The sequence below is a fragment of the Ammospiza caudacuta genome, chromosome 1 (genome assembly GCF_027887145.1).
Source record: "Ammospiza caudacuta isolate bAmmCau1 chromosome 1, bAmmCau1.pri, whole genome shotgun sequence".
NCBI classification, from domain to species: domain Eukaryota; kingdom Metazoa; phylum Chordata; class Aves; order Passeriformes; family Passerellidae; genus Ammospiza; species Ammospiza caudacuta.
The window spans coordinates 9,339,264-9,364,243 of NC_080593.1; the positions used below are offsets into that span (position 1 = coordinate 9,339,264).

Sequence of the window (24,980 nt, forward strand, 5' to 3'; positions counted from 1 at the left end):
ACCACCTGAAAGGAGGATGTAGCCAGGCAGGGTTTGGGACCCTCTCCCAGGTAACAAGTGATAGGACGGGAACACAGCCTCAAACTGCACCAGAGGATGTTCAGGTTGGACATCAGGAGAAATTTCTTTTCAGAAAGGGTGACTGGAATGGATTGCCCAGGGACGTGGTGGAGTCCCGGTCCCTGGAGGTGTTTTTTAAGCATTGTACTTAATGCCACGGTCTAGTTGCCGCGATGGTGTTCGGTCATAGGTTGGACTCGATGATCTCAGAGGTCTTTTCCGACCTAATTTGTTCTGTGATTCTTAAATACATGCGCACAAACGAGGGCATCTCTACCGACCGAGCGCCTCAGAAGCGGCGCTCCAGGGTCGCGTCCCCTCAGAGCCGCCACGGCAGCCCGCGCCCAGCAGGGGGCGCTGTGCCCTGCATGGCGGCCGCGCGCCGGAAGCGGCAGCCCGGCCCCTCTCCAAGATGGCGGCGCCCAGGCGCGGTGTGGCAGCGGGCAGGATGAAGCGGGGGGCGGCTGCCCGCGGCCGCCGCGGCGGGAAACTGGACCGGCTGCGGCAGGCGGTGCAGGACTACGTGCAGGCGGCCGGTGGGCAGCCGTCGCTGGCCTTGCTCAAAGATTCGGAGAGGTACAATCGCAGGAGCCGCCGGGAAGCCAGGAAGGAGAAGCGCAGACTAAAACGGAGCCGCCGCCGCCGACTCCAGCGCGGGGAGCTGGTGGAGGCTCCCACCGCCCCGGCCAAGCCCGCTTCGGCCAAGTCCACTCCGGCCAAGCCGAGCCAGGCCAAACCCGCTTCGGCCAAGCCCGCTGCAGCCAAGCCAGCCCAGTCCAAGCCGGCCCAGGCCAAGCCGGCTCCTGCCGCCCGTCCCGGAGCCCCGGCTTCGCCCGCCGCTGGGAAGCAGCGGCCCAGGCCGGTGTCGGCACCGGCACCGACAGCCCTTGAGGCCCCCTCCGCCGCCGCAGCCACCTCGGCGAGGAAACGGGCCCTGCTGGAAGCCAACGAGGAGGAGGAGAAGGAGATCCGGCGGCTGGAGCGGCAGCTGGGGCTCGGGAAGCGGCGCAAGAAGCAGGAGGGGCCCGCGGCAGAGCGGCTGCCGCAGAGCTTCCTGCGGGACGGGTTGGGATACGTGCTGGGAGCGCTGGGCACACGGGCCGGGCTCAGCCAGCTCTGCGACAGCAGCGACGACGAGACCGAGCAGCGGGACACCGAGCCGGGACCGCGGGAGCGCCCGCCGGGGAAGGAGGAGGATGGGGAGGACGAGGAGGATGGCGACGACGAGGAGGATGATGAGGACGAGGAAGATGGTGAGGACGAGGAGGCTCAGGAAGACGCCTCAGAGCCCTCCGACGCGGATGGACATTGGGAGAGCGAGAGCTCGTCCCCCGAGGACGGCGGGGTGCCAGAGGCCAGCGAGCCCTCGAGCGAGGAGGAGGAGGCAGAGGTAGGATGTTCGCCTCGGATAGCACAGACCTGCTTCCCAAAGCACCTCCTGAGCAGAGAGCAGAGTTGCATGGCCGCTGTTAGGCCCAGGTGTTCGCTGTCCACTCGGGCCACGTGGAGCGTTGTCCTGGTTCTAAACCGGGACAGCGACACTGTTGACTTGAGGGGTCTGCCAGGTCCTGGAGACACTTGTCAGACATGGAGGGAGAGTTCCCAAGTTGTGGGGGTCCCAGTTGCCAGGGTACTGGTCGTGGGTTTCTCTGAGTCTGGATTGAAGGCACTTGAGACAGTAGTTCATGTTTGGACTCAGGTGTTTATTATTTCTTACCAGTAAAACAGTCTCACTACTGTGAGTTTGGCAGCTTTTCATTAGAAGGCACAAAATGGCCAACAATGTCTTGTTCCAAGGTCTTTTAAGACTAAACTATCCAATTAAGAACTGACACTCAGATTATTTTCCCTTTTAACCCAATAACTGATCCCAAAGAGCTGCCATGTGGACTTTTCTGCCCAATTACAAAATGCCACCCAAACCCATGAAAATGAAGGAAGAAGAGGCATGAAGAAGAAACCCAGGACATCACCCTGTGCCCTCCATCTTGCTTCCATCCACAACATACTAAAAATCCCAAAACCTCAATTTCTCACTAAGTGATACACCAACACTACTCTCTATAATCTATTTCACACTTTTGTGGATTCTGGTCTATCTTGAAGTCTGGGAAACTTTCTCCATGAATGACGGTCAAAGTCAGTGCTGCCCTGGTGGTCAGGGCACCCCAGAGCAGACAGGGAAATATTCCCAGTGCCCTGGGTTTCCACACCAAGTCAGGCTGGTGGCAGAGAATATCCTACAGCACAAGGCATGTGGGAGCTGTGTGTGAAATCCACAAATAAGAGGAGCTGCCCTGGCATTAGAGTGTAGGAATATGATCAAACCCTTCTGCAGAGAGAGCTTGTGTTGAAATCAGCAGTGGTTACACACTGAAATACTACTTTCTGAACGATCTTAGAGGTTCTGCCAGTATTAGGTCTTGTTGAATGAGTGGAGGAGAGGAGGTCACACAGGGCATTTTTGGGCCTAAATAAAACTTGAGTAAAACCAAGTAAGACTTAAGATGCCAGGTTTTAATAACCATAACTTTAAGAAAGTTAGGGAAGAGGGGCTTTGCTGTCATCAAGTTTGTCATAAAGGGTAATTTTTTGCCTACTTCTTCATGTTGTTCCTTTGGTGTTGATTATTAGATGGTAAGATATATCCTTAACGAAAAGTTTGGTACTTTAATCTTAAATACAAATGTATATTTGTGTTCAAGTGTTTAAGACACTGGTCTCATCTGATTCCTTGTTTTCTTGTTTTCCTCCTAAGAGTGATAACCAAGGTGCTACAAAGTATGTTCCTCCACAAGTAAGGAAAGCACAGGAGACACTAGATGACAAGAAAAGAGAAGAATTGGGAAGACTGAAGAAAATGGTGAATGGCCTCATTAATAGGTAGTGTAATGAGGAAAAAGTAATTAATCTTTCTGGATCAATGTGACAGTGCTCATCATTCAAGCCCAGGTGGCAAGGATGTGACTTTTCTCTTCACAAACTGATTTTAAGTTGGCAATCATGTCTGCTATTGTTAAGAATAATTATCTTTATTGGTATAAATTCTTCAAAGTTAGTCATTGTAGATGTTGAGAAATCTAGAAAATAAATTTAAGATTGGGCTGGATTCCACACAGCAGTTCCCTGCAAGTGCTAGGTATAATTCACTGTCAGTTGGAGTATGCTTATTAAAAAAAAACCCAGAAGAAAACAGGTTTTGATTTGTTGTGGGTTTTTTTTAATAAATTAAATTTCTCCAACACTACAACTGAGAGGGAGCAGCCCTTCCTAGGTTAAAGTACTGCAGAATAGAAAAAGTAATTAATATTCATTTCAATTTTAGAGTTTTTTTAAAATCAGGAATCTATTGGCAATTTTCATCTGTTACCTGTAAAACATGGACTAGAGTTTGTTCAGTCATTTGAAATTTGATATACCATATATGTTAAATTATGAATTATTTTCATAGTTAACTTCTTCAAAGACTCTGATGTGCCACAGTTAAAACTGCTCAAACCAGTCTCTTTTTGTAAAAAATCTGTTCAGTAAGCAGATTGACAGTGCTTTGTAAATAGTGTTGTTAACATGTTTTTACATGGTTTTTTTTTTTAACTATACTAGAATTAAATGTACTATACTTTTTTAGTTTAGTAAACACAGAAAAATACAAAAAAAAACCTTCCAGTCATCTTATCAATCTTCAATCTTTTCTTAAGTCCAGCTAGTTTCTCTAAAAAGAACAGTTGTTTGTTGGGTGAACTCAAAGTTGTGGAACCATGTAAGGAGACTAAAAGTGAACACTGGATTTTGTTTCTCCATAGGCTGAGTGAACCGAATCTGTCCTCCATCAGTGGACAGATGGAAGAGCTGTACATGGCCAACAGCAGAAAGGACATGAATGACACTCTGACAGACATTCTCATGAGTGCCTGTGTCACTGCAGTTGCCATGCCTGCAAGACTCCTGATGGAGCATGTCCTTCTGGTCAGCATCCTTCATCATAATGTGGGAATTGAGGTAATTCTTGTGCTTGGGACAAATTTTTTTATAATAATACACATTGCAGAGTGTTTTCCTTGACATTTTGTTTGACTTGCCTTGTAATTTTTAACTGTGTGGCACTGACAAGCATTTTTAGTTGAGTTTCATCATTATTTTGTGGCTTATTTGTAAGGCTTCACAAGTGAAAGGGTCTAAGTCCATTGCTTATCTGATTTTATCTCCTCCATGAGTTACCACTAGTCTGTTATAAACCCATCCTTATTTCATCACAATCTTTCTGCAACCAGTAGAAAACTTTCTAACCTTCAAAGTGTCTAACCTTCAATTTCTCTTCCCTTTAGCTGATGGATGAGGATCAGTTTCTGTTCTCAAGGATACGTGAGGGTATTGGTTTTGAACTATGTGTATCCAGATAAGAAAAGTGTTGCAGATGCAGGAATCCTTTTACAGTGGTGGATAAACTTCTTTCCTAAGCAAACAATGCAAATCATCAGTGGAATTAAGTAGTTATAACATAGAATATTAAAAACTTCAAAAAGCATGGCAATTCTTGGAGGGGATTTTGTTTTGTGTTTTTAAGCCTGATGGATGAGATAAAATCCCTCTTGCCCAAGCTGATGTCAAAGGGAATATTTTAGCTAATTTTAGTGAGATGTCTGTCAGGAAACAAAGTTAATTCAGCAGTGTATTCCTATTAGATTACTCTTTTTTCTTCCCCCCACATCTCAATGCAATAGATGTATTAATGCAAGTTTTTCAGTTTGTCATACTGTGGCCTGAATGCTGGCTCTGAAACCATATTAAATATCAGATGGATGCAATTAAAGCAGCTTTCTCCATAGGCTTGGCATTAAACTTTTATTTTGTCCCTCTTTGCTGCTTGAAAGGCGGTTTGGACTGCAAATACAATGTTTCTGTAAAATAAATGTACAATATGCATTACATGAAAGTGTGACTGTGCAGCTGCACTGAAGATTAGGCTGAGCAATGCAGAAGTTGCCCTGTGTTTATAAATTTGTGCACCATTGGATAGTTAACACCCCAGCTGGGTCAGGGCTTGTTATGCAGGTCAGTACTGCTGCTGGATTTCTGTTTTTTCTTAAGGTCAGCAGATTTTAGCACAATCATAATGGGTGAGGGTCTTACTTAGCAGCAATGTATTCATTGCCTCCCTGTGTTTTAGAGCCTGTAGGCTTTCTAATCCCAGCCTTTAGCATCAGTTCACTCTTCAGAAATAAATATATTGCAAAATTTCTTTTCCCAGCTGTACCACTGCACCTTATGCTCAGCAACTGTGAAAACTTGGTATTTTGGGGTTTTTTCCACAATATAATTTTTTATCCTTCTGTTAAGGATTTTGTTCTGGAATGCTACACTCAGGAATGTGTTTGCTTTTTGACATGCAGCTTTTCCTGGATGAATGGCTAGCAGTAACAGCATGCTAGTCTGACAGCTGGAAAGATGCTAATATGTGTCCATGAATATTATGTAAATAAATGCTGGTGTATGTGTACAGTAGGTTCATAATATTTGTTTTTCTTGCACAGGCTTTAAAAGGCAACTGGATGTCAAATGTGAGGTGTAAATAACATGGACTTCTACAAAAATGTCACACCACTTAAATATTTGTGTATGTAAATGTAGAACATCCCTATTGGTTGAAAGGAACAACAGTATTTCTTTAAAATTAATAGTGGCAGTGACCCAAAAATGAGTTTTACAGATGTCTGTAAAATCTACTTAGAGTTAACTGCTGGATTTTTTTTTCCCGTAATGGAATTGTTGCCAGGTCGGTGCTCACTTTTTGGAAGCTGTGGTGAAGAAATTTGATGAACTCTGTAAAAGTGATGCTGAAGGGAAGGAATGTGAAAATCTGCTTGCCTTGATTGCTCATCTGTATAACTTCCATGTGGTTCATTGCCTGCTGATCTTTGATATTCTGAAAAAGCTTGTTAGCACTTTCACTGAAAAAGAGATTGAGCTGATTTTGTTTCTTCTGAAAAATGTGGGCTTTTCCTTAAGAAAAGATGATGCATTGGCTTTGAAAGAACTGATTACTGAAGCCCAGAGGAAGGCAAGCACAGCAGAGAAGAAATTCCAGGATCAGACAAGGGTATGTGTTTGTTCTAAAGATTTCATGTTCTCAACAGCCTGTAATAAGTACTTGGATACATAGTTTAATTTACAGAAATGTTTTCTGCTACATTCTATTCAGGTTCTAAATTGCCGTTAGTGTGACATTCCGTTATTTGCATTCTTCTTGTTTGTTTTTCTTCATTAGTTCTTAGGACACAAGTGCCAAAATGCTCATCGTGGGTGGGACACGACTGGTTTGTGTCTTATGTAGTGGACAGGTTTTGTGTTTCATGATAGTTTGTACACTTCAAAAAATAGGTGTTTAGCAGATTAATCTTGTACACAAATTAGTGTAATCGGGATAAAAGCAAACATGTTGTATTTAAATTTTGGTGTATATTGGCAGCTGAGCTGCTTATTCTGACAGAATAGTAATTTCAAAGTGCACTCTTGTACTTTATTTAATAAACCCACAGCTTAGAATTGACAGAACTGTTTCTTTTCCCCACAGGTTCGGTTCATGCTGGAGACCATGCTGGCACTCAGGAACAATGACATGAGGAAGATCCCTGGCTATGATCCTGAGCCAGTTGAAAGACTCCGCAAATTGCAGAGAGCTCTGGTGAGAACTTGCTTGGCTGGTGTAGCCTTGTTATCCTTAATCCAGGAGTAATTATTTGTATTGGATGTCGGTTTTCTTGGGGATTTTTTGTTGGTGTGTTTTTTGGGGTTTTTTTTTTGACAGAATGGGCACTTTGTCTAGAACAACCCAGTATAAAAGGGATGAAAATAATTTATCAGTGCAGGATGTGCATATCAGCTTAAGAGGCCAGGCAAAAACAAGCTAGGTAACCTAGATCTGTAGGATTTCCTCTCTTAAATTTTTGCAGTCCTTCTCATGCACTTCTAGACTCTGTTGTTGAAAGTTCTTATTTTCTTCATAGTTTAATTTTTTTTTTATTTGAGCTGTACAACACATAAGGCAGTTTGTTGTGTTGTTATTTGTATACATTGATGCAATGTCAGCATCCTCTGAATTCTAATCGAACTTTGTGATTGGAAGATACCTACTTTTTAGATTAGCATCTCTTTTTTCAAGTAAAACACCCAGGAGCTTCTACATGTAGATTTATGCAACTTTATGCATCTAAAAAATTACATCATATGGGAAACTTGTAAATTTTTTTCAGGTTGCTGATTGAAACAAAGATTAGGGAGGAAACATAGGAAGACCTTTATGAAGATATGAATTTATATGTTTGAAGTTTTTGTTTAGAAACAATTTTAAGTAATTAAAGTACTTGTTTTCTCTAAGAAGAAAGAAAAAGTTTCAAATAAAAGCTCTTCTGTTGGTTTTTATTTCTGTTTTGCCATTCAAGGTTCACAGCAGTGGTTCAGGAAAGGACACCCAGCTCCGCGTGTCCCTGGAGTCTCTGCTCAGCGCTGACCAGGTCGGGCGCTGGTGGATCGTGGGCTCATCCTGGAGTGGAGCACCAATGATCAGTGATACCAAAAGCCAGGCTCAGCAAAAGCTGCATGTAGGAAAGGTAAATCCAAATTTAAAGTCTAAGTGTTTGTGATCTCTTGAAAATTTGTCAGGAAGTTCATTTCAGAGCCCACCAAAAAACCTTCACATGCTCTTGTAAGATCAAGCTTTTGGACCGTAAATTCTGCTCTCTGTTTTTTTTAAACATTGTACTCATGTGCTTCATAACAGCTGTTACTACAAATATGCTATAGCTTGTTTTTTCTTATTGTGTGGAATTGCTGAGGTGAGAGAAGAGACTTGATTCAACAGTGGATTTGCTAGTAGGAATTCTGACAGGTTGTGGTGTCTGTCTGTGGCATATATCCAAGCTGATTCCAAAAGTGATGTGATGAGATAGTCATGGTGAATTATTTATGTTAAAGAAGCATGTCTTAAAATTAATTGGCACAATTAAAGTAGATTAAAAGGTATTTTCATAGTTGAAAAAGCTCCTGATGATGCCTGTGCCTCTGGACAAAAGCTCAGGACCTTTGGATTGGTGATTTATGGTTTACTGGAGAGCTTCACTGATGGTGTTATTTAAGACTGTACAGAAATAGTTTTTTTTAAGGCAAACAGAAATAAAATAGCATATAACTTTATTTTCAGGTGAGTTCAAAAATAATGGAGCTTGCTCGTAAGCTGAGAATGAACACAGATATCAGGAGAAGTATTTTTTGTGTCTTGATGATGAGTGAAGACTTCATGGATGCCTTTGAAAAACTTCTGAAGTAAGTACAGAAATCAGCCCAGAACTAAAATCAGGTTGTAAATGCAACATTTCTGGTCTAGGCTTAAGAGCATTCAGATGATAATGCAATTAAAAAGTGCATAGCTAGGGATCCACACGGGGTAAAAGGGCAGGAGAAGGAACCAAAGCCCTAGTGTAAGGACTAATGGAGGCAGGCAGAACTGACTGGCAGTCAGAGGAAAGGAATAGCCCCTGTTGTTGTTGCTCCTGGCTGTAACTGTGATTTGCAGCATCTTCTGATGTGAGGAGCCTGTGTATCCCAGCAGAGTGGATGGAAGGCTGTTGCAGGCTTGTTTCCTTACAGAGGCAGACCAGAAGCCCCTGCAGATCATCTCTTGGATTTTTTGCTGGATTGCTGTGATTTCTGTGCCACTGCCACTTCTTTGACTTCTTGCCACCTTCTTAAGCCATCTCTGCCCATACTTGCATGACCTGGTAGTGCTCTAGCATCTCCACTTCCCTCTTGCAGAATTTATTAGCTTTGAGTTTGCTTCACATGAAGACCAGTTCCCTTAGCTCTTGACAAGCAGCTCTTCAGAAGAAGATGTGATCAGGGAAGAGCTCAAACTAAGCTATTCCTTGTGTTGGTCAGAATATTATTTGTAAGTCTGTGGGAGCTGGGAGGTGACAGATCAGGTCTGAACTTTTCTGTCTCAGCCTTGTAACTCAAGGGTATTGTCTTACCAGGATGGCATGCAATTTTTAAATTTGCTTACCAAACCAAAACAGACTTTGTAATAAAGTCAACTAATATTTGATTAAATGCCACTTTTGCAAAACACAACTTGGACTTGAGACTGTGATGGAGTCATTCCAATATCTTAATATGGCCTGTTCAATTAAAAGAAATTAGCTGTTGCTGCAGCTCTTGCCAAGACCTGGCAGCTCAATTTGCAAATTGGACTTGACTCTCATCTATGCTATTTAGGCTAATACACAAATCTGAATACATACAGGCTTGGCAGAAAATCTCTCTGCAGGCTGCCTGCTGTGTGTTGGTGCTGATGTTTATACAGCAAACTCAAAGAGAGGAATTCTTAAATCTGCCCACATCTGGCAGAGTATAATGGAAAGTACACATAATTGTCAGTGAAGGAACTAGCTTCAGTGTGAACATGTGCTCCAGAGTGTATGGGAGTTTGTATTTGTATGTTTGATGTCTCATGAGGAAGAGAATATAAAGAAATATTTTAACTGCTCTTGTTGATTCATCTGCTGCTAGTTCTGTGGCAGAGTTGAGGTGTGGTTAAAGGATGATTTAAACTATTTGAAATCTAGGCTGCTATAGTTTTTCTAGTCCCTTTCCTCCTTACTGCAGATGAAAGTATTAGTTTGGAGCCAGAACAGCTCCCTGAAGTGGCTCAGTGATTGCAGAGGTGTCAATGAAGAGGGCTGGGAGCATCACTGGTGACAGAGGAGAGAGTGAGATTGGATGCTCTTCATCAGCTGAAAGGCCACACCTTCTTCACAAACCACAGTTTCACTCAGGAGAGAGAATGAATGCTGCTTAAGTTTGATGGAGAAGCAATTTTTGAAGTTATTTTGTAGAAGAATAAAGAATTTGTGAAACTTCACATCTCAGAAAATACTGAGCCACTCATGAAAGGCTCAGCTATCCTATTGGAGTGAGATGTGTAATTCAGGATAACTTTGTGTCAGCAAGTTTTTCCTTACAAAATGATTCTCAATTTCTTGCTAAATACTCACTACCAAAGTGAGTGTATCTACTAATATAATTTGAACTGACTTAAAAGGGGATTTAAGAGTTGCTCTTTTTGGTCTGAAGGCATTGATAGTCTTGGGCTTCAGCTGAGGATAACTAACCTACTTGGAGGCAGCTTCTGCTGGTGGCAAATAACCTGATTCAGAGGTTATCCCATTTACAGCAGGATCAAGATATACAAGTTCATGGGAATACTGTAACTCATGAATAATTGAATCGGTGAGGTGGTTTCACATCCTTTATCAAAGAATATCAGGCTTATGAAATCTACACAGGTTTATGCTGAAGCTCAACAATGAAAGACAGTCCAGATTCTTATATTTTAGATGTTTAGGAGTTCTAGTTCTGTGAAGAAGTGAAGGAATTGAATATCCGAGTGTTGTCACTTGGTTACAACTCTGGCAACATGAGTATTTCCTAAATAAGCAAGTCATGATAGGAGTGATGATGATCAAGTAAAAGGAGAGGGTGCCAGACCAGTGATTGCAGTGTAATTTCCCAAGTCATCTATTAAATACAAATCTGATGGTTGAAAACCTGTATATTTGTAAAAAATCCTTTTGTTGCTCTGAAATCAGGTGGCTTGGCTGATGGGAGAGCAGGTGGGTTATGACACAGACACAGCACTTCCAGTACTGACCCCTTTAGAAAGAGCAGACTTCTCAATCATCCCAGATTTTCCTACTGTAAAATTTAAATTCTAGGGAGTTTGGGCTCAACAAAGAGTTTCCTCTGTTAATCTGGGTGTCTGTGGTCACATGCAATGCAGATGTCTGGAGCTGTGTACAAAGGAGGGATATTGGCATCAAGTAATGACCAACTACCCTACAGACAGTAAGGCAAGTTCCAGTGGAGTCAGACTTGGTTAGAAAGTACTCTTGAGTTGTGCTAATGCCCTGTGAAACTTGAACTTCAAGCAATGAGAAGAATTTGGTTTGATATTTTTCAAATTCTAATTTGATGCATTTTTCATTTGAATTGGTTTTAATGCTGCCAAGCATTTGGCAGCATTAGGAAGTTAAATCACAGACCAGGTGCATTGTGAGTTAGTCACCATTCCATGCCAGAGTGTCTCAGCCCTCTTTTACACAAAAATGAATTTCATGTATCAGGTAGCATGGATTTGACCCAGAGATTAAAAAATTCATACCACCAAGTAAGAAAAACATCTACAAATATGTTCTTATTCCTGCTATGCAACACAGAAGTGAAGGGTCCTGGAAATGTTTCTCCAAATAGGCTTGCACTGATCCAGAGGCTGGTTTTCCTCCCATGACCATGAGTACAAGCATGAGATGATCACAATGGGACCCTGCAGTTCTTGTTTCACTATTTAGCCTTTGTTTCACAGTTTAACCCTTGCAGTGGTGCCTGTGGGTGCAGTGCTACTGCTGGTACCTCTGTGCCCTCTCTTCTGTTCATGGAGAGCTGCAAACATGGAGTGGGATTCCTTTCCTTCCCTGGGCAATGATAATACTTTTATCATTCCACTTCTGTTTCTTGAGGTCTTGCTTTTGCATCTCCTCCTTCAACACCCATAATGCTTCAGCATTTCCACAGTGCCATACCAGGATACTTGTTTAGCCAACAAGGTGGAGTCCATTAGAAGTTTTAAAGACTTGGTACTTTGTAACAAGTAAAATTTAATGTGATGTGTGGAAAGATTTTAAAGTATTACTCTCAGATGTTGACTGTAGCTCTTGCTTTGTTTCAGCAAGTTTTTCCTTACAAAGTAATTCTGAATTTCTTGCTAAATTTTAGGCTTGGACTGAAAGATCAGCAGGAGAGAGAAATAGTTCATGTCATCCTTTACTGCTGCTTGCAGGAGAAGACATTCAACCCCTTCTATGCCTTTCTGGCTAACAAGTTTTGTGGACATGAAAGACGATTTCAGGTAAAGACAAATCTGTTCCTTCATTGGTTTTGTGTCATGACTGTGGTTAGGAAGAGATTTACTGAATACCTGAGAGTGGGTGCATGCCTTGATCCCAAGGAAAAATTCTGCTGGTATGGCTAAGCATTCAGTAAGGCATACTCATGGTCAGATCTGAATAGGAAATGAAATGCTGAATGTTTTATTTCTTCTGTTTTATGCATTTTAAAATAATTGGAACAGTCTGATCAAGCATTTCTGTTAATTAAAGGAGGGCTTATAAAGAATACAAGGTCAAAAGGTTTGTTATGTTGTTACTCAATTAAACAGCCACTTGATTTGTAGGATTATTTTTTTTTTACTTTGGACCCCTAGGTGACATTTCAGTTTAGTATTTGGGACAAAATCAGAGACTTAGAAAACCTGTCAGTTGCTGCCATCTCCAACTTGGTTTCACTGCTGGCTCACTTAATAAGGACAAAATCACTGCCACTTTCAGTTCTCAAGGTTGGTGTGTTTTCTTTTCAAATCCTTCTGTGTTTTCCCTGCATTTGCTAGTGGAAGGCATATTTTCTCTGTTACTTATCTGGTACTTTAGCTGATTATGCTAAGACAAACTTGTTTTAAAATTACTAAATTGTTCCAATTGATTATGGTAATGCTGTCATTTGGGGAAGGGAACCTGTGATCACCCAAGCATAGAGAAATTCTACATTTCTTTATCTAGAGCAGTTGTGAGATTATTTCCTTTAGAGTATCCAGAGCTGGAACTGAGGCCCCTTCATTAGCAGGCTTTGCCAGTGGTTTTTGTGCTGTGGTTTTTAGCTGATGTTGTTTTTATTAGACAAGAAAGTGCTGAGTAGATTTCTTGGATTTCAGAATGGGTAGTCCACAGAATTCTATTAGAAGAGTAACTGGAATGTATTAAACAGGCAATTAAATGGATTGTGCCAGGTACTTACAAAGTATTTATCTAATTGAGAAAGGACATCTGGTATTCTGGTACCAGGAGCCTTCTATTCCTTAGAAGATTCTTTGCTTTCATTATTGATTGGCTTTTGGAGGCAGCCTTCTCAGGTAATTATTCTGTGCTAAACTCCAGGCTCAGTGTATGCAGAGGCCAGTTGGTGTGCTGAAAGTTCTTCATTTAGGAGAGAAGAGCAGCTGTTTGAAATCCTTGAATTAATCTAATTGTCCCTCTCTGTCTGCCAGGTAATTGAATTCAGTGAACTGGACAAACCCAAAGTCCGTTTCTTGCGACAAGTATTAAGCACACTGTTAACCAAAGCAGATGAGGAAGAAATTACTGACATTTTTATGAGGTAAGTGATCACTGGCATCTCCAGAGAGCCCTTGTTGAGTAGTAATTAAGAAGATAAGAAGTTTGCCTATTCTGTTTGGAATTACACTGTGCCTTTTCCACATATCAGCCCTCCATCCCTTAAAGTGTGAGCTCTTCCTGGCTGAGTGGGGCCAGTGTGTGTTGGCACAGGCTCTGATAAAGATGCAGCTGTGTAATGCAAAATAAGGCTTCCAGATATTCAGTGTATCATTTTGGTCATAGGATTTTCATGAGCAGAGCTCTATAATTCCCTGTTTCCCTTATTGCTGTAACACCTATGTGGGGTGAGATTCACTCTGCCAGCTGTCATTGCTAGGCTGTTTCTTAAGAAGGAAAAAAAAATGAAACTAAAGAGACAAATGTTTGGGGTATTTTTAATGGGTTTTTTATCAGTGTTCTCTGAAAAATCTTATTTTTGATATGAGACAGGGTTGCCTGGAGAGGCTGGGAAATTTCCATCCTTAGAGATGCTTAGGACTTGAGTGGATAAGACTTGCATAAACTTTGAAAAAATCAGGTGTTGATGTTTCAGCTGTCATGTAGCAGCACAAGGAAGCTTGAACATGGAGCTTGCCTTGTTCTTTGCTGTAATGTAATTGTTTACATAAAGCAAGCCTTGGGCTGCAATATTCCATTTTATTGGTGAGGCCAGTTGTATGTCGAGTGTTTGGGCTGCTTGCCAAACCAAGGTAGACTTGGTAATTTGAAAGCTTCTTCAATAAACCTTCTTTTATAGGCTGGATTTTTTTCTGCAGCTCTATTTGAAGAAGATTATAAACTTCTGAAATGGGAGAAGACTAAATGATGGTTTTGATCTGTATCTTTACAGGATATCTGACAACCCCAAACTGCAAATGCTGCGGGAAGGCTTGAAACTCTTCCTCACCCACTTCTTACTGAAACATGCCCAAGCCCAAAAGAGTGCTGAAGAAGCTGGCTTGTTAAAAGAGAGAGTGGAACTAGCAACCAAGGCTTTAGAGGCAAAAGAACCCAAATTGAAGCTATAGTTATATTTTTTCTAATAAAACATACAGAAAAACCAAGCTGGGGTCTTTCAGACCTAAATAATTGGGAATGAGGAGAGCTGTTTTACTCTAAAGGATCCATTTTATTTATATAAACAGTTACTTCACTCTATGTGCTAGTCAGAAGTTTAATTGAAGGGGATACAAGGCCTTTTTGAAGAAAGAGAAAATGTCATTTTGTCATGTCCCTTTTTGGGACAAGTGCTTCACGTTGACTTTTGGTATCTGGAGAAGAGGGTGAATTCCTCTTCTGTGATACTTTGTCAGCAGTGGTGTTCTGCATTGCATATTCTAGCCTTTCCTTTAAAGTAATAAAAGAAGCAGCCTAACTAAAGGCTTTTGATAAGGAGCCCTGGTACTCACCTGAAGAAAGGAGCCACTAGATGGCACAAGCACTGGTGAGTCGGTTGGGGAAGAAATCGACTTTTTTCTTAAAGTGTTGGAAGTTATTTGCTAATTCTGTGAATTGATTCCCTGACTGTGGGTCAGGAAAGGATCTTCAGTTGGATTCAAAGCTGTAGCAAAGCAACTTGAAGATCTGTCTTTGCCCAATTATATTGGGCTTAGAGATCACAGCATACTTTTATGGCTTTTTTAGCCCATTTTTCACAGCTTTAGAATTGGAGTTGCCAAATCACGTGTATTAATCAGATTTTTCTAGACTTAAACAATATCATCAATATGAGTCTTAAGAAGAGAATACCTCCCTTAAGAATTTGTTCACATTTTTCATTTGGATGCTTAAATAAAAAATAGGCACATTTCTTTCTGTAACACTCTATAAATGGTTTGTTTCTTTTGTCACCTTACCACTACACATTAAACTGCCATTTTTCTAAACGCTTTGGTGTTTGTGTTAGCTTTACTCTGGCTGTCCTGCCAGGAAGGGAATGACCTGAAATTCAGTGGAGAAGGGAAGTACTTTCTTGTGTGGAATGTGCATCTGTGATCTGCCTGTGTTGGAGCTGTCAGCCCTGTTTCTGTAGCCAGACTTGCCTCTGATGTCCATTGGGCCATTTACTTATGGTGCCTCCCAATTTGCCTTTGATACCAACTGATCTGTTCCTGTTGGCAAAATTTATTTTTTAATCAAATTGTTAAATGTAGTAAATTCTGCTTACTTAGGTGTCCTGTTTCCATGTGCAGAAGCGCCTCCCCCAGCAGCCAGGGAGTTGTTTGGTTTTTTCTCACCTTTCCTCTGAGAGGATAGGGCAAGCTTTAGGGAAAAAGGTGTCCTGGGAGCAGAGACTTGCTTCCAAAATCCTGGGTTACACAGCAAAGTGACAGCAGAAGAGATTTTTATCAAAATAACAAAGCAAGATGCTTTTTTCAGCCTGTTTTTTTTCAGCCTGTTTCATACCACTAGCAGCTTTGAAGTGTACAAAACATAAAAATTCATTGTGATAAAATTAATTCCAATATTTTCTAGAATTCATACCAGTTAACAAAGTGTGGCCAGCAGCAGAATTGATGCTATTTTGGTGTTTACAAAAGTCACAACTTAAGGGGGTGTGTGCAAACATCTTCCCTTACCACCAACCAAGCCAAACCTTAAAGTTTGGAGTGTGGATTCAGGAGAAAATCTGTGCAAGCCCCTAGAAATAGCTGCTGTGGAACACATGGGACTGTCTGAGTAAAAATTGCTACATTTAGCCACTTAATTGCCTTTCACAGGAGTTTAGGTAGACCCAGCATGTGTGCGTGTTGGTGGTTTAATAACACACAAATGGAAGCCCATTGCTCTAGCAGGGAGGTTTGAGGCAGCTGTTCTGCTGCAGATAAATTCTGAATCATCTTCCTTAGCCCAGAGGTGCCAGGCTGGCTGTCCCTGCCTGGTGTGAGGGTTTTGCTTGGTGCTGGGAGCTGACCAGCTTTGCTGCTGTGGCAGCACTGCCAAGTGTTTTATGGGTGTGAGCATTCCCTTGCTGCAGCTGCCTGAGGTGGTGCAATGCAGGTGTTGCTGTGCAATTAGAGGAGATGGTTTTAACCTTACAGTTGAGAATTACAATTGCTTTTTTTTTTTTTCCACCCGCTGAGACTTGCATGAATTGTTATTTCTCCCAAAGAACTCATATGTTTTGTTCAAAATTAGTGTTATCAGAGCCATTGTTTTGTTTGTGAAGAAAACAGATCTTGCCTGCCTGGGATTTTGCATTCAGCAGATTTATGTATAAATATCATTAAAAAAAAAAAAAAAAAAAACACTTTCCAAGGAAAGCAGCAGAAATACACTGCCAGCCCACAGTGCTGTAGTCACATCAATGATAGGGTTTGTGGGTGATTCTGCACAAGTCCCATCCTCTCACTGTGATTCAGTGAGTCTGACAGAAATCTGACAATTCCAAGATGTGTGTGAATTCCTGAGTCTTGGATCTTGTCGTATTTAACAACTTTTTCCATGGTCCTACTGACCAGACTGCCACAGCTCAACAGAGGTGCAGGCCTGGCAGACTCTGCTGTTGATGTACAGAAGCATCTGCAAGCTGTTGCTTCAGAGGTCATTACATTCCAAGGATATAAAGCATGTGTGAAAAAGAAAGCAGAGAGGATTTTGTACTTATTTATATGTGTATTTATATTAAAATATATATTCATAATGTATTTTATAGGTATTCTGCATGTATGCTTCCTGTCTAAACATATATTATACACAATGTATATACAAAATTATACACAATAATTTTTTGCAGGTATCATACTTCTAACCCTGGAGAAAAGAACTTGTCCCAGCAGAGGTGGCCCTTCCAGAGTCTCTCCTCCTTCTAGCAGGGCTGTGAGGTCTCTGTAAGAGCAGCAAGACCAAATGCTGGCAGTTGCCTGTGACTGTGTTCACAGGGGTCTCAGGTTGAGGGAAGAGATGAGGATCTGACTCCATGTTTCAGAAGGCTTGATTTATTGTTTCATTATATATATTACATTAAAACTAAAAGAATAGAAGAGAGGATTTCCTCAGAAGGCTGGCTAAGAATAGAATAAGAAGGAATGATAACAAAGGTTTGTGTCTCAGACAAAGTGTGAGCCAGCTGACTGTGATTGGCCATTAATTAGAAACAACCACATGAGACCAATCCCAGATGCACCTGTTGCATTCCACAGCAGCAGATAACCATTGTTTACATTTTATTCCTGAGGCCTCTCAGCTTCTCAGGAGGAAAAATCCCAAGGAAAGGATTTTCCATAAAAGATGTCTGCAACAGTCACCTTCCTGCAGGACTGCACACTAAGCTCTGCCTGCCAGCAGAGGCTGCTGGGGAAGTTACGCCTGCCTGGGACACATTCTGCTTTGTCTGCACAGAGTAAGTGTTCAATAACATACACAAATACAGCCATTGAGGTTTCTTCCTGTTGAGTATTAGTCTGGCAGCCCCTGTCAAACTCCTGTGAGAAATGGTCCCTGATTGTTCCAGTAATGGAGATGACACTTAAAATGTCCCAAATTCTTCCATACAGCAGGTTTGGGAGAGTTACTTAATGAGAAGAAAAGGGGTTTGGATTGGTAAAAATACAATATTCTGGAAAGCCAAGCAGCTACAGTTGCAACACTAATCCTTACTCCCAGCAGACCCATGGAAAACCCAGTGTGATTTGCTTTAGATGCATTTAACAAAAAGCCGGATGTTTGATTTTTTAGCTGTGTAGCAGAAAATTTCAATTCCCCCTTTAAACAGCACGATCCTTTCACAACTATTATGGCAGCTTCGATTTTTGTTTTCTTTCAAGCTGGACAGCAAACTTTCTCTGTTTTCTGTATCAAAATGAACAGGGCAGTGAGGTCTGGTTTTTAGCTTTGGCCGGAGTGCTGCGCTGATAAATCACACACAAGTCCTTTTGGCAGGGTTTTAACGCCACACCTGAACGAGCCAAGTATCTGCAGGGCTTTTTTGCACATGACATTTTTCCATTGTCCTGCAGGCCGGGGATGAGGGGCTGATGTCAGGGGTGCTCCCAAGGTGCGGAGCAGCGGGGCTGCCCTGCCTGCTGCTGCCCAAGGTGTGCAACCCAATACGGGGCTCACAGCACATCTGGGATCGTTCAATTCCCATTGTTCTGCCCGTGAACTTCGCGCATGAAAAGCCACAGCCCGGCGGCACAGCCGGTGCACGACAATGATTTCAGCTTAATAAATGTGTGAGTGGCAACTCTAATGCTCCAATTTTTGTTGCGCTGATCGTAATTGCAGCTTAGTGCCCAGCTACATCCCGCGTGTGTGAGTCAGTTTGTGATTTTTTTTCCTGCAGTTGATAAAGCAATTTTGTTTTCAGGAGACAATTTGATCCTTTAGGGTCACTTTTAAAAGGCTGAGTGTACGTTTACCTAAGATTTTTTGTGTTGGACTGATTTCAGTGATTATGACTCTTTTACTTTTTGTGATTTCATCTCCTGGAGGAACTTTCCCTCACCCTCCAGTAAAGCACAGTTTAGCATGAGGCTTGCAGGCATGGTCATAACAACTGCCTGTCTGAAACAGCTGTGCTACCCCCAAATGCTGGTGTGACCTGCAGCCTTGCTTTAAAGCTAATTACAGTAGCCTTCCCCTAATTTAGATGCATGCACAATTCCAAACTGGATACCACGTGGTTTCCCTAATAACACTTTAAGGAAATAAATGAGCATCTATCAAGGATAAGCTTAGGAAGAGCCAGCTGGCACCAAAAAATCCTTAAAACTTGTGTCCTAGGACAAAACTGTTAACACACCAAAACCAGCTCACCTTGTGTGAATTGAGTGGAATTCATTTCAAAGTGAATTAAAAATGACTGAGTAATGGAACTAGAATGAGAGGTACAGAGCAAAATTAAAGCAGAGACCATTTTTGAATTGTTCCTTAATAGTCTTTTATCAGCTACAGTGAAATGGTTGTTTCATTTTCATAAGTGAAAGATTTCCAAGCACTACGCATTTTTCATTAAAAACTCCATTATGGACCTTTTACAGTTCTGATGATAAGAGTACCCTCAAATCTCTCGTGGGTGCACAGGCCCTCATGGCTCTGGTGTGGAATAGCAGGAATATTGTTGGAGGCACTGAAGTTCACTGGAGAGCAGCCATTGGTTACAGTCAGGGGACAGAACAATACATTTTTCTAATATAGAGACAATAACCCAAGATATGCTTGGTGTCACCTTGAGGAAAAATAAGTCACCTTGATTGCATTTTCTAGGCTTGCATCTTCAAAAAATAATCTTTCCTCCTCAGCCAAAGCCTTAGATTCTGAATGGAATTTTTTTCCTTACTCTGTAGTTCAAATCACCCTTAAAATATTGGCTATATGGTATTTACTTTCCAAATTTCCCTACCTAAATGGTTTGAAACTGTGTGTAGGTCCCTTGGGGATATTTGTTATGCCAGGGATGATGCAGGTACTGTGTGTCAGGGATGAGGAAGCAGTGCAGAAAGGCAGGGACAGCACCTGGGAATCCTGGATGGTGCCTGTGATGGTAAAAGCTGTGGAGGGAGGCTCATGGGAGCTCTTCACCAGCACTTCAGAGCTTGAGCAGAAGGCAATAGATCAGCTCAAAAGCTGCTGTGGGTTTTGTATCAGTTCAAATCTCCTATCTCTGGTCTGAAACCTGTGTGAGGATCAGATCTGGACAGAGCCTAGACCCATCCATGTTTCTGGGCTGCTTCTTGGGAAGCCTCACACTGGGCTTGTGAGTTTAAGGAGCCTTCAGGCTGCTGAGAGCTGGAGAAGCAAACCTTTGCTCCTGGCCAGGTTTTTGGCACCCTCACTGTCTGAAGCTGAGTGACATTTTCCCTGAAGTGGCCTCTTCCAGGGAGGAGCCAGGGCTGAGGTGGAGCTGTCAGAGGCACAGGAGTTACAGGTTGTGCAGAAAAACACATTTATGACTTTTGAACATTATTCCTTTTTCCTCTTCTACCTAAACCTACCCTCTAATCTAACCTGTGGATGTAATTATCTGTCCTAGAGATGAAGATCTGGAGGAATAAAGGAGGGGGGGGTTCAGGTACTTTGCCATCCATAGCTGATGAAAGAGATTTCTTCCTCCCACCCCAAAGCCAGGGGAACCCATGGGGTTTGGGGTGCAGAAATGGCACATTTCAGAGGCACAGACAAGGCATCACACCCCTGCTCAAACCTCCACCATCACACCTCTGCTCAAACCTCCACCATGGCCTTTCCATCACCTGAAACCTGTGTTACACTGAGGGGAATCTGAGCACAGGCTGAAGAATGGAGGTGTGGATGAAATTCACAGGTTTGCCACAGCAAACCACACACTTAGATAGCTGTTATTCCATCTCCTCCACTGTCATTTATTGAGGTTTCCAAGACACACAAATAGGCAAAACCAGGTATGAAGGCCAGCCATTTCCTGAGGTGGAGGCTGAAGGAAGGTGAAGTAGCTTGCACACATTGTTTGAGCAAATCATTTATTGAGGGGAGTGCCCTGATGCTCTGAGTGGAGCAGATCACTGCCTCACATCACCCAAATCTGCTTCTCCCAGCACCCCCAGCTCACCCTCACAGTACCATGTGAAATGCTGTTAAACAGCTTAAAAATCCTCAGGCTGTGGTGAGAAGGCCCTTCAGAAAAGCCAGGCAGGAATGAGGGGAGAGAAGAGATCCCTGAAGGAGAGTGAGAGCTGCAGCAGGAGCTGGGAGGGGAGAAGGAGACAGCCCAGACAGCAGGAACCACTGGCTGATGCTGCTCAAGTGTCATCTTAATTACCCCTGGCAAAAGAACAGTGATTAACATCGATGACTGTGGACAACCTTTATGTAATTACTCATTAACATTTCTAAAATTGCACCTAGCTGCTACAGCAATACATGCTTTATAGATCTATCATTTTGAAGTCCAGAAAGAATCATTAGATGGTCCAGGCAGGCCCCAGCACTCTGCCAGCCACTATTACACTGCAGAAATCAGCCCTGGAGGCAGCTCAGCAGCTCCTGCTTGGCTTCCACGTCCTTTCCAGAAAGGCCATCCAGGGATACAAGCAATGGACAATCTGCCCCATCCCTTGAGGTGTTCTAAATTGAGATCCCTCCCCTGCCCCAGCCTTATATCAAAATCCATGCTGGCTGCTGGTTTTTTATCATTATTTATGGATATTTTCTTATTATTATTACCCACAGCCAGGCAGGGCTGGATGGGAACAGGAATTCTCTGTCCCCATCTCCTCTGAGCGGGAAGAGAGGAGGGAGCTGGATCAGGAACTTCTGCATTGTGCATCCATACTGCCTCTCCAGACAGGAGTCCCACCTGCCAAAGGGCTCCATTGGCCAAGAACATTCACAGAAGTCCTGTGAATAATAATTTTAAATAGTGGATTAATTAGAGGAAATTGTGATCTGCTTGCAAATATCCTGCAGGTAGAGAAATGGAGCTAAGCCTTGCAGCTACAAAATCCATTGCAAGCCACTGCCTCTGCTGAGTTGTACTAGAGGAAAACATCATTGTTCTTTACTCATTTTAGAGACCAGTCTCAGACTAATTCAGTAAAATTCTGGGGATTTTCCAAAAGGAAGTGGAAAACCTAATTATATTGTAGCTTGTGATGAGAGAAAAATCACTCTGATTTCCTGCATGTTGCAGGTGATCCCATTTCCATACAGGCACTTCCATTTCCACCTAGGACTTAGTTAAATTAAAGTTCTTCTGTCTTCAGAGTAGGGAGAAGACAGTAAGTACCTCCTGGATCCACTGCCCTTGTAGAGAACTGTTTGTAGAGACATTACACAACCCTCAAGGCAAGAAAAATGAAGCAAAAATACCCAGAAAAGACAAAACCACCTCTTCCTGATATGGAGCAACCTCAATCCACTGTTGCTGTGATTCTGGTTGCATGAGTATTGGTGAAAAATAAAAACTTTGTCGCAGTTGCTGAGAAATTCTCAGAGAAATGTGCAGTTGGTATTTAACTCTGGCCAGACCAGACCTGACCATTTTGGGGGGCAGAAAAGATTGTAATTTGGTCACTACACAGCACCCAAGGGAGACTAAGGAGCTTGGGAGCTTCATCCCTTCCACTGTTTGTCCTGTGTGTTGCTCCTGGGATTCAAACAGCCGACCAAGGAGCTCCCTGGAACAATGAATTAACAAATTCTGCTCCTGCTTTCACAGCTGAAGCACAGGGTGGTTATCTCAGCACCAGGGGAAATTTGGGAAAGGAAGAAGGGCATCTACAATAAGATTCTCTGTCCTGGGGCATCTCTGGTGTCACCTGGCAAGCCTTGGTGGAAAGCAGAGGAATCGGAGCTGGGACAGGAACCATGCTGGGAGGATCCACGGGAGCAGCAGGCACCGAGGGAAGGAGTGTGAGAGTGTGAGACAGAACCGCTAGAGAGCCAGGGAAATCACTGAGAAATCGAACATGAATGTCTTCCTTTCGGATGGACCTAACAGTTTGGACTCCCGAAATAATCAATAGTCGTTCTGCTAGTGGAGTATTTCATTCGCAGCACTTTCACGGAGAGTTTAGGGGAGATTATATATTTATGGTTTCCCATTTGAAAGACTTTTAGCAGGTTTACCTCGAACATATGGATCCTGTTTTGGTTCTTTTGTTTTAGCACTTAATGCTTGTGAAATTGCCAGTTAATGACATCCATGCCTAAAACCACGTTGCTTTTAAAAGCAAAATGTCTACCAAAGGTCCGCGTTCATACTTACCACTTCTCAAGTACAGCAATGAAAATTTTAAGAGGTTTCTTACCTACTGCGTCTGGGGAGGGAATCGGCCGAACAATGAAATTACAAACAGCAGTTTAGATTAAAGCCCTTAATGTGCTGGGTCTTGAGGCAGAGCAACCGCACCAACACCAGCGGGGCACCGCGGGCTGGGTGCGGGAATGTCGGTGTGGAAGGGGGTAGGCGGGGAGCGGGCGGCTCCTGGGGCAGGATCCAGGAGGGTGCCGGGGATGGGTCCGGGGATGCGGGGACACCCCGGAGCTGTTCGGGGGGACCCTGCTGCAGGCTCAGCCAGGGAGTTCCACTCCGCCCCAGCCGCTGGCAGAGCAGCCTTGTGCCTGATATCGGGGCCCCTTCGGTGCCTCCCGGCTGGGCCCCCCCGGCTGAGCCTTCCCCGCCCGGGGCGCTCCGAGAGCGGGCGCGGAGCTCGGAGCTCGGAGCCCCCCGGGCCGGGCTCTCCCTGCTCGGAGCTCGGATTTCCCCGGGCCGGGCTCTCCCTGCTCGGAGCTCGGAGCCCCCCGGGCCGGGCTCTCTCTGCTCGGAGCTCGGATTTCCCCGGGCCGGGCTCTCTCTGCTCGGAGCTCGGATTTCCCCGGGCCGGGCTCTCCCTGCTCGGATTCCCCCGGGCCGGGCTCTCTCTGCTCGGAGCTCGGAGCCCCCCGGGCCGGGCGCTCCCTGCGCGGAGCTCGGAGCTCGGAGCGTGTCGCACACGGCGCCTGCCCCGCTAATCGGCCCGAGCCTTTGATTTTCCCTGCACGTGGGGACGAGCCTCCGCACTTCAAAAGAGCGTGGGAAATCCTGATTAAAAGGCTTTTCTCCCCCATTGGGACCGACACCTTCTTTGAAGCCCTTCCAAACGACAATGCAAACGCACCCAGCGCCAAAGGAGCGTATCTATATTTTAAATGACTTTAATTTCTCTTCCCCCCACCCCTCTTTCTCTCTCTCCCCCTCCTTTCCTTTCAGTTTTGGAAACACCTGGTAAGCTGTAAAATGATTTACGAAGTGAAAGTGTTAAATGAGGCCACCAGCTGTAAGACTGACAGAGCTTTATGAGTTTTATTAGGTGCCCTATTATGGAAAATAAACTTTAATCCGTCCATAAAAACAGAATCTGAAAAACATATTTGCCCTTTTAGTCTGGAACACTGAAGGTATTCTTGTGAGACGCTGGGCTTTAAAGAGATTAATTTTATTGAGACAGACACAATGCACCGGTAGGACTTTGATACCGGGGCCGTGAATAGCTGCCTGTACCCGCAAGGCTGGTTTCCGTGGGGCTGGGGCGAGTTTGGACACACACCTCTTGAGCATACAGGATATTTCTGGCCCGGTGGGGCACGTCTGCCAGCTTAATTAGTGGGTGTTTAATTGGAAATTAATGACTGGGGGAGGATCTTTATTGTTTGGTGGGGGTGTGATCTCGGGTAGCATTTTATTATTATTATTGTTATTATTATTATTGTTGTTGTTTTTATTGGTGCTGTTATAAAAACTATGCATTATATTTAATTTATTGATTTTTTTTTGAGTTAACAAGGTGTCGTCCAGACTGATACGGTTCAGACGTTTTAAGGTACAAGCAAGAGGTAAATCCTGCTGACCGTAACTCGGACGTGTGGCCGGGATTAGGGCGGAGGAGCCACCGCGGCCCTGCGCGGGTTTTGCGCGCTCCTGCCCGGCCGCTCACCCACGGGGATGCAGGCTCAGCCAGCGCCGTGAAAAACCACAGAGACACTAACACCTTTATTTTTCTATCGCCTTCAAGTCTCCACAGCCTGTGACCAAAAGCAAATCGTTTAGAAATTTAAAGCAGAGCCTCCGACGCGATCGTTTCAAGGGGTTAGGTATCGGTCAAGCCCAAATCGAGATTATCCCGATCGAGTCTTTTGACACATGGGATATGTTCACATTTTTGACGTGTTGCCCCGGGGCACGGGGTGTGCGGGGCCCGTGAACTG

At 43.5% G+C, this 24,980-nt stretch overlaps 1 protein-coding gene across 1 annotated transcript; it reads left to right on the forward strand.

The window, feature by feature from the left end:
* Positions 1-472: 472 nt before the first annotated feature.
* NOM1 (nucleolar protein with MIF4G domain 1) lies at positions 473-15,184 on the forward strand. Its single transcript, XM_058813710.1, has 11 exons — positions 473-1,450; positions 2,819-2,943; positions 3,864-4,059; positions 5,834-6,157; positions 6,632-6,742; positions 7,500-7,667; positions 8,258-8,379; positions 11,884-12,016; positions 12,371-12,502; positions 13,208-13,317; positions 14,167-15,184. Exons 1-11 carry the CDS (start codon positions 473-475, stop codon positions 14,342-14,344), a joined length of 2,577 nt encoding a protein of 858 aa, XP_058669693.1. The 3' UTR covers positions 14,345-15,184.
* The last annotated feature ends 9,796 nt before the right edge of the window (positions 15,185-24,980 follow it).

Coding starts and splice junctions, on each gene's coding strand:
- NOM1 (XM_058813710.1), top strand. CDS start 473: ATGGCGGCGCCCAGGCGCGGTGTGGCAGCGGGCAGGATGAAGCGGGGG. Junction 6,158..6,631: donor AATTCCAGGATCAGACAAGG/GTATGTGTTTGT, acceptor TTTTCCCCACAG/GTTCGGTTCATGCTGGAGAC. Junction 12,017..12,370: donor GACATGAAAGACGATTTCAG/GTAAAGACAAAT, acceptor TTGGACCCCTAG/GTGACATTTCAGTTTAGTAT.